The following is a 14,180-nucleotide window of genomic DNA, read 5'->3' as shown; positions in this document are numbered from 1 at the left end:
ACTATTGACGCCACCTATACAACTTCGTAAATGTGCTAAACAGTTCAGTTGTTGTCGGAGTACTGTTATGTGAGGTTGTCATTGCATTATGTCAGAGTTAACAGACTTCGAACGTGGGCAAATTGTTGGAGCATGTATGGTAGGTTCTTCCGTAAGCAAGGTAGCCGAAGTGTTTAGTGTTTCAAGAGGTACTGTATCGAAGATTTATTCCGCATATTTAAAAAGAGGAAAAACATCATCTGCTAAATCACAGCGTGGACGAAAGTGTGTCCTGAGTGATCGTGACAGACGATCATTAAGGGCAATTGTGACGAAAAATAAGAAGACCACAGCTGCAAAAGTTACTGCTGAAATGAATGTTGTGTTACCGAACCCTGTGAGTACCAAAACAATTAGAAGGGAGCTTCATAAACAGGGAATTGCTGGCCGTGCTGCAATTGAGAAGCCACTCATCAGTGATGCTAATGCCCGTACACAGGAAAAGGTGGTGTTTAAGTCATAAAGCCTGGACTATAGAGCAGTGGAAGCGAGTAATATGGTCTGACGAGTCTTCTTTCACATTGTTTCCCACTTCTGGCCGAGTTTACGTCTGGAGAACGCCATCTCAAGCCTATAATACAGACTGCTTGTTGCCAAGAGTGAAACATGGCGGGGGTTCTGTTATGGTTTGGGCAGCCATATCGTGGTTCTCTGCTAGCCCCATGATAACTGTGTCAGGGCACGTGACTGCCAAGACTTATGTGAACATTTTGGCCGATCAAGTTCATCCCATGGTACAAACTTTGTTCCCCGATGGTGATGGTGTCTTCCAAGACGACAAAGCCCCTGTTCACACAGCTCACATTGTCCAGGACTGGTTTTCTGAGCACGAGGATGAGTTGTCCCATCTACCCTGGCCACCACAGTCACCAGACCTGAATATTATCGAACCTTTGCGGTCTACATTGGAACGGAAAGTGCGTTCTCGTTATCCACCGCCAACATCGTTATCTGAACTTGCCACCGTTTTGCAGGAAGAATGGTATAATATTCCCTTCGCAAACATACAGGAACGGTATTTATCCATTCCGAGAAGACTGCAAGCTGTTTTGGATGCCAATGGGTTTCCTACACCATATTAAGCAAAGAAACATGTTTTTTTAAAGGTGTTTCCATATTTTAGTCCAACCCCTGTAGTTTATCAAACATAAAAATTACTTTCCATATTTGAATTTGAAATATGAAATATAGCATCTCAAAACAAATATCAGTAATTATCGAAATGAAGTTCCAGTTTTGAGATATAAAATAATGCCTTAATTTTAATAATTTTAAAAGAATTTTAGAATTCTTTACCTTTTACACAAATACACACATAAAATGTATGTTCAATGTAAATAAAAAATTTTATGCTCTGAAATAGCAAATATTCACATTAATTATTCAAATTGAAAATCAGTGCACTTATAGCTTTAGTGTAAAGTTATTTAATCAGTTTAATTAAATAAGTTTTCCACCATGCTACTACAGATTTACCTTAAATTTTCTTTTATAGTTTCAGAGATTTTGCATTTAATTATACATTATGGTTCTTGTTACAGTGCACTCTTGATTATCTGGCTGTGGCTGCAAATTATCTGTGTGTGGCACTGCTCTTCTATGCACACTGAATGCTATCTGCTAGAGTGTATAAAACACAAACATGTGCAAATCTGAGTATGTTCCAAAAACTACTGAATTGCATTTTTTGATTGTGTTAATGATTACACTGTTCAATAGTCTAATCTAACTGTGAAAAAATTGAGTAAGTAACTGAAGTTGTATGCCAAAAATTTGAAAATCTAAAATTATTCAACAATGTTAATTGGGAAAACATCAAGGAATGGTTCGATGGCTATTCAACTAAGCTGGAATTTCAGTATGCAAATGAGATGTATACCATTTCAAATGTCAGAAGAACAGAAAAGGTACAGCATGATACTGAAAATATATATGATGTAAATACTGAAAATTAAATTAGACCTGAGATAGCAATCACTTCTGTCGAAACTTTGTTGGAATTCGTTGACCAAAGAGGATTCCAGTACAATGATACAATAGTACTTGGAAAAATATGCGGTGAAATTTGTTAAATATTTAACATTTTCAAAAAGAAAAATACTAATTTTTTAAGAAATGAACACATACAAATGCATGAAAACTTATAGTTTGGGTTATCCATGTTTTTTAATTATCCATTACCTACTTCCCTGGCATTAGCCTGTATAATCGAGAGTACACTGTATTTTAATCATACTATTAAAATTCAGCTAGCCAATTTCATACACCTGAAAAATTTTAAATGATCATCTTTATTTAGCTTCAATTTCAACATAAAAAGATGTTTAAAATTTTGTGCAATAGACTACTATAAAAAATTAAATACCAAGTTTTCACTATTTATATAAATGACTAGTAACATAAATTTATAGGTTCACATACTAAGAAAGCATAAAAAAAATATTAAGTTCATATAGTTTTATAGAAAGCAGTGTAATTTTTAAAAAAATAGAAAAAGAAAGTTTAAAAAATTGTGCTGTGCTTGAATTTATAGTTACATACATCTTTTACAAAGGATATATATCGATATATATATATACATTATAAAAAACAAGTAAATACTTTTTTACATAAAAAAACTATGCCAAGTCATTGATGATTATGTATAGAATGTGATGAGATGTATAAAAATTTCACTTTATTAGGCAGTGATAAGAAGAACAAAAACATATCAATTTATATATTTTATAAAATGCATATAAAGACATTTGAACCATATTTAAAGGTGTAAAAATGCAACGAGAAAACAGCAATTATTAAATTTCATTAAAAAACTTATTCTAAAATACTTATTTGTTTGTAATAGCCTTTCTATAAACATTGTGCAAAATCAATAGCACAAGTAAACAAATATTTATTATTTTATTCAAATATAAATTAATAAAGCATAGTTAACATTAAGCAGCTGTTACTCAATTAGCATTTACAAATTCTCCTATATAGTATATTTAATTAAGTCTAGTTTGGAGATGGAAATCAAGAACATAACAAAAAATATATAAGAATTTGCTGTATATTTCCTTACAGATTTCAGAAGAATATTTCTGTCATTCGAACTGTTTAAGTTAATATTTAAAAAAAAAAGCTGAAGAGTAAAATGTTCCCAAAACTGACATAGATTAGCATGAAGATTATAATAATAGACATGCTAATTTTGAAAACTACATCCTGGGGCACTTTTAATACCCTGAAATTTAAAATAAAAAAATATTATACAGTTTATGACCAAAAGAAAGACAAAAAATAAGTTTTTAAAATTATGCTCTTTAAATAAAGGATTATTACTTAAAGGATAAAGAAACTATTAAATGATGGGAAAATGAAATCACTAACATAAGATTTTTTAGATATAAATATCATCAATAGCAAAAATATTGACCTAACCAGAGAGATTATTAAATTTAATTGTTTCAGTTGGCACACACAGTAGAAAATAATAATGATGGCCTATACTGGATCAACTTCACATCTGATTTAAGTTGTTAAATATACTTTCAGTTAAGAACACCAACACAAAAAGAATTCCTAATTTTATGAAATTAGATTATAATGAAACAATCATGACAAATCTGCAGAATATACTATAAACATTTACAAAACTAACTGAATCCAAAACCTTACATTTTCCCCCCTTTCTTTTACATGTGACAATTGAAAAACAGATTAAGCAGAGCTTGAAATGACTAATGATAAAGTACTTAAAATAACCAGTAGCAAATTCTTTGGTATTTCTTTCTAATCGAAAATATCTGCCCCTGCAGATATAAATTAATCATTAGCAATAAGTATTTAAATTCTGTAATTATTTTAATTACTGTAGGAGCTTTTTAGTTAAAATTTTTCAAGTTTTATGCTTATGAAAGATATTAATTCCAAGTTAATGATAATAAACTCCATAAAAAAATCTGCTCAAAATTACCATATTCCCAAATTACACAGCTTTAGACATTAAATACTCATTCAGAGACAGGTAACTACAGTAGGCTATTGTAATTACTCTCCATTCCATACAAATATATAATTTCAAAATATCTTGCAATAGGTTAAATATATATATATATTGTTATTCAAAACATTTTAATGAGAAGTTTAATTCTTATTTGCATGAAGGATATTGCCATAATATACAATGATTAGTTAATAAACCATTATGAAACATATGCCTGCAATGGTCATAACTGTAAATTGTTCAAAAAACAAATAGAATGGCACAAGCAGCTGGAAACTAAGTCGAGATACTGAAAATACAAAGATCTTTACATAACATTTAAGAAATATGATGATTTTTAAATGAACAATATGAAGCTTATTTGAATATGTTAAATAAATTATACAAAAAAAAAAAAAAAAAATGGTAAAACATATGCTATGTAATGAAAAATTTCATGTTGATTATCTTTGTACTTTTAGTACTGCTTACATTGGTTTTATATTTTATTTTTATGAATTTATGTAAAACTTAATATTCAGCATCTTTTTTAATTTTATCAAATTTATTCAGTGGGTTAATTAAATAATTTACTCAATATTAGTCTACAAGTAGCCGATATGACTTTCAATACATACAGGCAAATTTAATATCTTAGATGAATTATATATCCCAACAAAAATATTCAATTTACCAATTTCACCATAATCATAACACAATATTACACAAAAAATTAAAGTGATTCATAATATAGAGTTACAGACTACTGATTATTTTTCCCTTATGAATAAATTAAGATCTTTAAACTACTGTACTTCTGTTTAGCATTTTAAAAGTGTATGTGCATACTTTAAACAAAATAAAATTCAGGAACATACAAAATAGTTTATTGGTAATTTTAATATACAATCGTTTTGCAAAGGCAGTAAGTAATTTGCACAAAAAATTAAAATCTGCAACCACATTTCCCAACTAATTAGCAAGAACTTAAAAACAACCTAAAAAGCAGTTTTTTCTTTTTAAACATGATATAAAACTCGTAAAATCAAAATTAAAAACAAAAGAACACCAGAAAACATGTAAGCTGATGATGCAGCATTACACAAGTGTGAATCACATGTGCATCGTTTTAATGTAAAAGCTTTTTTCTCTTCTAATCTACAATCTCCAGTCAATTCTGTTTCTGGTTGCAAGCAATTCCTACGTAGTTGCACGACAGCTCCTGGAAGAAAAAATAATCACAATGATAATAAAATATTGAGAGCAGTATAAAAAAACAAAAAAAACAGTGAACAAAAGAATTATTATTTTACATTGAAAGATTTAAAATTCATATACACTGGTGTGCAAAAATTAAGAACGAAGTCGAAAAATTAGCATATCAGCTGAACGAAGAGGCAGAGCGGACAGAAAGACCAATCAGGAGATTAAGTAAGGTGATGTACGGTAGCATATGCGCAGATATGCAGGTAGACGTAATGGGGGAGTGTCTGAGTAGTATAAAGCATGTTGTCGGTGTAAGATCAGTATTTCTGGCAAAGAGATTGCATGCCGTATAGCAGTTAAAATCACACAGAGTTGCTGCCTCAGCGAGAAATGGCGAATAATCAATCTGTTAGACGACATCTGGATGCTTTTACCCGAGGTCGAATCATTGGGAAGTTGGAGGAAGGCCGCAGTGTGGCTGCAGACTTCGGAATTGCTCACAGCATCGTTTCACGACTTTGGAGACAATTTCAAACTACAGGAACAGCTATCTGGGGGTTTAGTAGTGGTCGTCCACGAGGAACCACACCTGCAGATGACCGGTATATTGCTTTACAGGCCAGAAGAAACAGGCGGCAGACAGCGGGAGAAATCGCTAGACACACGACACAGGCAACTGGACGACCGATATCGCGTTTTACCGTGGCCAGAAGACTGCACGGTGGTGGTCTGTTTGCACGACGCCCTGTATGGTGTGTACCTCTAACACCTGCCCATCGGAGAAGGCATTCTCTGTGGTGCCGGGAACACCGGAATTGGAGAGACAATGAATGGGGACGAGTACTCTATACAGATGAGAGCAGATTCAGTCTGAGTAGCGATTCTCATCGCATACTCATCTGGAGAGAGCGGGGAAGCCGCAATCATCCCTCGAACATCATTGAAAGGGACAGGTATGGAGGTGGCGGTGTTCTCGTTTGGGGAGGCATCATGCTTGGTAGTCGTACAGACCTTCACATCTTCGACGCAGGTTCAGTCAACGGGACCCGTTATTGTAACGAGATTCTTCTTCCATATGTGCGTCTTTTTAGAGGCGCTATGGGTCCGCAGTTCCTTTTCATGGACGACAATGCACCATGTCATCGCACAGTAGCTGCCGAACAGCTTTTAGAGAGTGAGGATATTGAACGTATGGATTGGCCGGCACGATCTCTGGATCTCAATCCCATCGAGCATGTATGGGATTTTCTAGGCAGACGCTTGGCAGCTCGTACCTTACCACCAGTAACGATTCCGGAGCTTCGATTGGCGCTGCAAGACGAATGGGCAGCTCATTGACACTCTCATTCTCAGCATGGGCAGACGCTGTGAAACCTGTCTAGCAGTCAGGGGAGATCATATCCCCTATTAAAGACTGGATGTTTCTTGCTGGACACCCATCACAGGGATGTTTCGGCCTTCAGTCGCATTGCGCTCCATGCTACTTTTTCAATAAAGCTTCTTTTTATCCCTCTGATTTCTCTTTTAGTAAGTGTTGCTTACATTACTCATGTCCTTACGTATTGGGGATCTTACGGTATTAAATGTGTTGATATGGAAAGCTGTTGTACAAAGTTATATTGAAAAAACCGTCTCGTCCTTAATTTTTGCACTCCAGTGTATCATGGAGAAACTTTCCTAAAACGTTATTTTAATTATTTAAACTAATTTTAAAATTAACACATACAGGACCATTCAGTAAAGGAATGATGGATATTTGAATATATAACAAAAGTAAATAGGTATAATCATACATCCACCCCAGTCTGCAGATGATGGTGTCCATTGAGATAATGCATATGTTATGCATTGTTATACACTACAAACCTATTCCACACAATTAATAATAATAAAAGAAGAATTATGTAAGATTGCATTGCACTAGCAAAGTTATATCAAAAATACATCACTGATTTAAATATAATAATACTTCTTTTACTAGCAATAAAAGGATATTATACATATATAAAATATTATTTTAAAAAATACGTTTAAAATTCAACACACATTCAGTTTTAATAAATCAAAGGCATAAAACAAAAAACCAGAAGTACACTGGCCAATTGCAAGAAATAGGGGCAAAATATGGCAAAACCAAAAATGATACAAGAACTTTACATCTTCTGCTGCATCGTCATTATGGGGTTGGTGCAACGAAAGAAATAAATACACATATGTATACAGTACAAAGTCTGAAATCCTGATGTCCGATATCCCAAATGAACTTAAAATCCGGACCTTCAGATCACCAACAACATTTTTTTTTTTTTAAAGAAATTTTTTTTTATGCTTTATAAACATCCATTTAATATTTTTTAATGATAAAACATGTGGACCTTCTAACAGTTTTATCATATCAGTAGCAAATTATCCTTTAACCATTTTGGACTGTTTTTGCACTTAATAACTGGGAACACCTCCCATTTAATAATAACATATAAGGCCTGAGCTGAGTAGAAGATTTTCCTTCTTTACGTGAGTAACATTAGTGCCTTTTTTTTTTTTTTTTTTTTTTGCAGTATTTTGTTTGTCGCCTTCTATATGAACATTAGAATATTTACCCAAAATGGTATGTGTATCACTTAAAAATTAACTTATGAAACTATTTTTAAAGTGTCTACTTTTCATAAATTTTTCCTTCAAAAATACCCCACTGTTTCCCATTTAATCAGAAATATCCGTAAATTCGCACCTATTCACAGCTACTTCAATATGAAAATTGCATATTATTAATTATCAACATTTAAGCCCTTTGCCTAGATTATATAAAGCTTTTAGGATGTAGACATTTATGCTGTTTCGCAGATGTTTAACTAATAGTGTCAATTGCTCTGTATATTTTGCAGAAGAGATGTCAGGAATTGATCAAGTAATTCTTGAATGAGCTTAGATCACTTTAAAAAAAAAACCATGTCATGATGATAATACATCAGATAAAAGATGATGATAATTATCTGGACTGTTTTCTCTGCATTTGCAAATGTTTGTGCCAGCAGGTATGTCAGGAAAGACTGACGGTATGATTAAAGAATAATTTAATGAAAATCAGTACAGAAATTGCTACATTTAATAAAAACATGCATAATCTGTTTTTCCCCAATGTTTAACACACATATGAGCCAGTTTACCTTAAAAAGTCCTTCAGCAGTCCCCCTTAGGCAAATAGCCCTTGTGTATTTTACCTTCATCTACTAACCTAACCTACTTTTAAAGAACAAACTGCATAGCTTACATAAAAAATCTGATGAGTACACCACATGACTTCCTTATACAGAATATTAAATTATACATATTTTTTCCAGTATTTCATCTAAACTTATTTCCCTGAAATTCATTAGAGATATATTTCTTAATTAATTAATTCAATTATCAAGGCAAATAAACATAAAACCTCAAAATATGTTTATTGAAGATTGAAAAATATAAAACACCAATTACTGTTAAAACAATTTAAAAACAATTTTTACAATAAAATTCGAGTTTATATGCAAAAAAAAGCATTTCGGCTAGCGGGCCAATAGGCAGATTTTTCGGTGCACAAAAACTGAAAATTTACTTTTGGTTCTACTCTGCAAAAACACACTGAAGGTGAAGAAACTGACTTAATTCACTATTCTACTAAGTTTTAAATGTAAACAAATATGGCTACTATGGTTTAAAAAAAATTAGGCTTAGCCGCACTTAAACAGCTTTTAAATTATTGTTAATTCTACAACTATTGAAGGCACATTAAGTAAAGGTACAAAATCCTTAACCAGAAGATAAGAACAACATGATTCAATCATTTTTAAAGCAAAAAATGCACAATTTACAAAACATATAAGAATAAAAGAACTGATCTCATAGAGCTAACTAACAGAGTGGGTATATATATATATACACTCTTTTCCAAAAAAATCGACGCACCATGAAGGAAGTGGTTGTTTTTGATGAAATTGAATATATGTAAAGCTCATACACAAATAATAAAATGATTAAAAAAATCAAAATTATAGTACCTGTTCACGGCTCACAATCACCCATTGAGTGTTCAAATTAGTAGTTGGTTGAACTGCCCCTGGCAGCAATGCATGCTTGAATTCATCGAGGCAAGAAGTGGTGGAGGTTCCTAATGTCATTCTGCCAGGCATTCATCAGTTGTCGCTCCAGATCTGCGATATTTTGTGATGCCTAATCTGGGGGACAAGCATGTCCCCGACATGCTCGATTGGTGAAAGGTCTGGTGACCTTGTTGGCCTACGAAGAGTATCAACCACACAGGAGATAGTCCAGAGATATGCGAGCAGTATGTGGCCTGGCATTATCTTGTTGGAAAATGGCCTCGGGATGACATGCTATGAAGGGTAATGCAATTGGCCACAGGGTTGTATCAATATATCGTTGAGCTGTTAAAGATGTATGGAGAATGACTAAGGATGATCTGCTGTCATAAGAAATAGCACCCTACACCATCACACCAGGAGTTATGGCTGTATGCCTTTGTAAAACAAAGGCTGATTGGGACCGCTGGCCACATCCTCTTCAGACAAGAACATGGTGGTCATCTGCTTCAAGAGTGATGCGGGATTCATCGCTGAACACTATAAGATGCCAGTCTGATGGCAGTGTAACAGCTTTAATATCGTTATTAATCTCTCGTGCATTTGAAATACATGGATAATAAATAATGTACAGGTTACTGGCAATATTGAAATGCAGGCTCGAGAGCCGCATGCTTTTTCTTGCACGAAGCTTGTAATTATTTTTAAAAAATAAGTATATATACTTTTTCTTCTTTTGTTTCGTATGTCGCCATTTTTTTTAGTGTAAAATAAAAGTTATTGCTGTGTTCCATCATTGAAGTTTACTTCAAATTGTTAAAGAAGTATCACAGCAGCCATGATGATCGGCTGCGACACCGCTCCAGACGACTCCGATGTTGTGGGCTCAAAGACCAATATCTTAAAGGCTTCTGTGAGCGTAGCCCCACCTCAGACAAGCCCCGTGAGATGGTGCACGGTACTATGGGAGGTATAGACGTGGCTGTAGTGTGTTCAATAGTCGACAATGATACCGTTGTGGCAGTTCGGGCATGGCAAACAATTATCCTATCTTGCCTTGGCGAACAATCATCCTATCTTGCCTCGCATTTGCGCTCCTTGTCTTTCCAGAGTCTTCATTTCATTGGCAACTTCCTTGTAGCACTCATTGCTGCCAACATCTTTGCACAGCAGTGTCTGTACTCTGCAGGTGGTGGCCTATTGCTCAATATCAACCACCAAGCTTCACGCAAACCTACAATGCGACCACGCTCGGTAAAGTTTAGTTGTCTGCAAGGTCTTCGATAGTGCCGTAATGGCACCTTTCCGCCTCTGTTACTGGTTTTATACTTTGCAAACTGCGCACTAGAAATACATGCCATTATCGCAATTCCCATTCATTTGTCTTGAAACTTTTATCATTTGCATGTTCGATGAAGATATTTTTGCATACCAAATTTTGTCACAATCGCAAAGGTCTTTCTTGGTGCTTCGGGGTTTTAGCAAAAGAGTGTATATAAACTTCTGGTTCAGCCGATTGCAGCTGAAAAAGGATGGGCACAACTACACATTATAGCAGTCCTATATACAAAATTTCAACATTCTGACTCTATTCATTATAAATCCTTTTTGCAACCTGTTTTGGGTAAAAAAGTCCCTTATTCTAACCTTACGTACAGCTGTAACAAACAGCAAAAACATCGGTAAATTGTATTCAATAACAGCAAAAATGGATATTTTCGTTGAAATATGATACCCGAAAATTTCGTGATTACAGTACTTCCTTTTCTTCATACAAGGAACTAAAAAACAGTAAATGCCTACTCTCAGGCACTAATATAACCTATATTTAATAAAATAAGAAACTTAATCTACCTTATATAGTTTCATTTTACTATAATACAAATGCAAGGGATATTGTACAAAATTTATACTATTAATTTTATTACTTATTAGATTATTTTTTAATACTATTAATTTTATTAAATAGTTGAAATGAGGATTACATACCATTAGCATCTATGTGAACATATGTTTCACATCCTTTGTCACAATCTAACATGCTAACTATATTTGCTTCAAAATGTTCGTCACTGCACAAAACTGTTGTATTTGTAGCATCCCTTGGTGACCAGCTACAGATATAGCACTTCACAGCAAGGGCTATATAGAAATAAAATAGAAATTCAGTGCAAGTGAAAAAATGTTTAAAAATGATAATATACATTAAAAAAAGGGATTCCATAAATTTACATTCGTAATAAAAAATACAATTCACTCATTATAAGATGGCATGCTATGATGTTCAATCGTCTCATGTTTCTAAAATTAAGCATATCTGGGTAAAACAATATAGAGAAAGGGAATACAATGTTACTGGTTAATGTAAATAATGAAGATTAAATACATATGACATATCTATGAAAATATGCAACTCAAAAGCCATGAATTAATGAAGGCATTCTTCCTTTTGTTGTAGTTCAGCCTTATTATGTAGAGAGAATCCTACAGTTGTGTTTTCACGATGTAGGCAACTTAGATTTCAGCAAAAAAAACAAGTTAAAAATACTTAATTTTCCAAACATTTTTCAGGTTTCTCCCAGGATGATCTGATTTTCTCTAAAACTACATGAGCAGTTTTCTAATGTGTATATTTTTGTTACACATGCTTTAACATAAAAAACAGTTAAACAGATTTTAAAATTAGCAAAAAAGCAACCTTAGTTTGGTAAGAGATCTTTGAATAAAACTTTTGAATTCGATGGCAATCAAACCCAAGTCTCTCTTCTTCATCAGTGAAACAATTTCTGCCAATGTAGCTTTACAGGTTTTTTTTATTCAAAATATATGCCAAACTTTTTTCTTGGCCTAGTTTAAAATTTTACACTTTTATAATTTATAATTCAAATTAATTTTATACCTATTTAAGATATTTCAAGATAAAATCTGTAAAAACATTTTTAAGAAATTAGTATCTCAGTAATAAAAGTTAAATTAGTTTCCTAATTATGACGTTTTTAGTCTCACATAAATAAGAACAATTAAAATATATAATAATGCTATGATGCTTTCTAATTAACTTCTATTCCTAATAAATATCAAACAAAACTTTATTTCTTGGGCACATAATGACAGGGCTGGTCAACAAGGGGGGGGGGGGCGCCATGCACAAATACTAATGCAACTAAGCTAAACTTCTGATACAAACAATGCTTTTGAGCTTCAAACCTTTGAGATCTTGCATGGACTGAAATTCCAGTTCAGTAATTAAATAATACCTCAAAAGTCACAGTTATAAATCTTTTATCAAGATGTTTAAAATTTTACAATGAAATCGAAACTCCGTCATTACCTTCAGACAAAAGAATTTTAAATTCACGTTAAAACTCATTCTTTCAGATGTAATGGTCCAACAATGGTGTCTCCATTAACGACTTTCATAACCGCCATCAAAGTGAAGAGCTCCAAAACTTTAATGGATGTTGTTATTGCAGTTACAGAATAAAAAAGCTCAACAAGTTATCCATAACCACTGAAAAATCGCAAATGTCTAACTTCTTTGGTTTTTTTATGGAGGTGGCGTTTCACATATATTAATTTATTTTCAGAGAATAGAGTTTTTCAAAATTATTTTTAATTGATAGTAGAGATTTATTGTTTTGAATTGGCGATAAGGGGTATTAATTTTGCTTAAGAGAAGATGATAGATGTTTAGTCGGCTATTATACTATTTCTACAGTTTTGAAAGTAAAATGACATAAATAGGAAAGTATGAAAATAATTAAATCCCCATGAAATTAAGATCTTATGTCAAGTGGTGCATATTTCTACGAATTTTTATGATATTTTACATTTTTAGAACTTTAAAATGCTAGGATATTTTATACACTATAATCTCAAGGTTTCAGGTTGCAAGTTTATTGTTAGTATTTTTGTTTCTATCGTTACCATTTCCTGAGTGGAAGACCTAGACTTTGACCATCTCATTTCCTAACTTCCGGGAAGTCTTGAAATTTCTTTAACTGGCCCTACATAATAAGTAAATTTCAGACACTTCAATGCTTCTAAAACCACGTCGACAAGTTAGCAAAACATTAAAATATTTTCTACCTTTATTGCTATTAATTTGTCAGCTTCCTTTTGAAGATAAATTTTCTTATTAATTTATATTCATAATACCACCTTTCAAGTGGATATAAAGAATGCAATCAAGAAAAATACATCATAATTTCATTAAATTTAATATAATATACATATACAATATAAGTGCCCTTCTTTAAAAAAAATATCATTTGTATCTGATACCATTCTTAAGAGCTATTTTAAATCTAATACAGAGGTTGTTCACACATTTTTCAGACAATTTTGCTTTGCTTTAAAAAATCGTCTGCTTGGAAATTTTTGTTTTAATTGCAACTATATTTTTGAAAGTATATGTTATCGTCTGCAACTTAACAATTTTATTTTCATGCAAAATTGCGCTTTTAAAGAAGCAGTGGATGGAAGGATATGTTTCTGCTCTTTCCGAAGAAAATTATTCCTATTTAGTTATTAAAAAACTCTGTAAAAGCCATAGTTTTTCGATATATAAAGCTACGATAGGTAATATTGTCAATAAGAACGAGGGAAAAGTCGAAATTTGGCTTTAAATAGAAAAATTGTTCCGAATATATTTCGAAAAGAAACGGAATATTTCAAAAGTTGCAAAGATAAGATCTTTAGTTTTGAAAGAGAATCCGTTAACTCAAAGTACATTTTAAAAATCATTAAAATGTTCCGTGTCAACTATAAACAAAATGATTAATGCTGATTTTAATCATAAAAAGTCGAAAAAGCATAATATGCATTGTCTTTCACCTTGACATATCGCCCAACGCAGAACGCGCTGCAGAATTCTTTATGAGAAACAT

General features: G+C 32.7%; 1 protein-coding gene across 3 annotated transcripts in view; it reads right to left on the bottom strand.

Moving 5' to 3' along the window:
• Nucleotides 1–4,871: 4,871 nt before the first annotated feature.
• LOC118186032 (uncharacterized) overlaps nt 4,872–14,180 on the bottom strand; it is a 191,495-nt gene continuing 182,186 nt past the window's right edge. For all 3 annotated transcript variants that reach the window (XM_035356014.2, XM_035356015.2, XM_035356016.2), the window contains 2 exons: nt 11,281–11,433; nt 4,872–5,228 (listed from right to left, as the gene is read on the bottom strand). In XM_035356014.2, the coding sequence (XP_035211905.1) occupies nt 5,026–5,228; nt 11,281–11,433 (356 nt within the window). In that variant the 3' untranslated portion in view covers nt 4,872–5,025. The remainder of the gene's footprint in view (nt 5,229–11,280; nt 11,434–14,180) is intronic.

The sequence above is a fragment of the Stegodyphus dumicola genome, chromosome 2 (genome assembly GCF_044657685.1).
Source record: "Stegodyphus dumicola isolate Sdum_Otavi_A_Nest chromosome 2, ASM4465768v1".
In the NCBI taxonomy this organism is placed as follows: domain Eukaryota; kingdom Metazoa; phylum Arthropoda; class Arachnida; order Araneae; family Eresidae; genus Stegodyphus; species Stegodyphus dumicola.
Note: the sequence above shows the minus strand (reverse complement) of the source record. Positions and strands in the feature narration are given on the sequence as shown.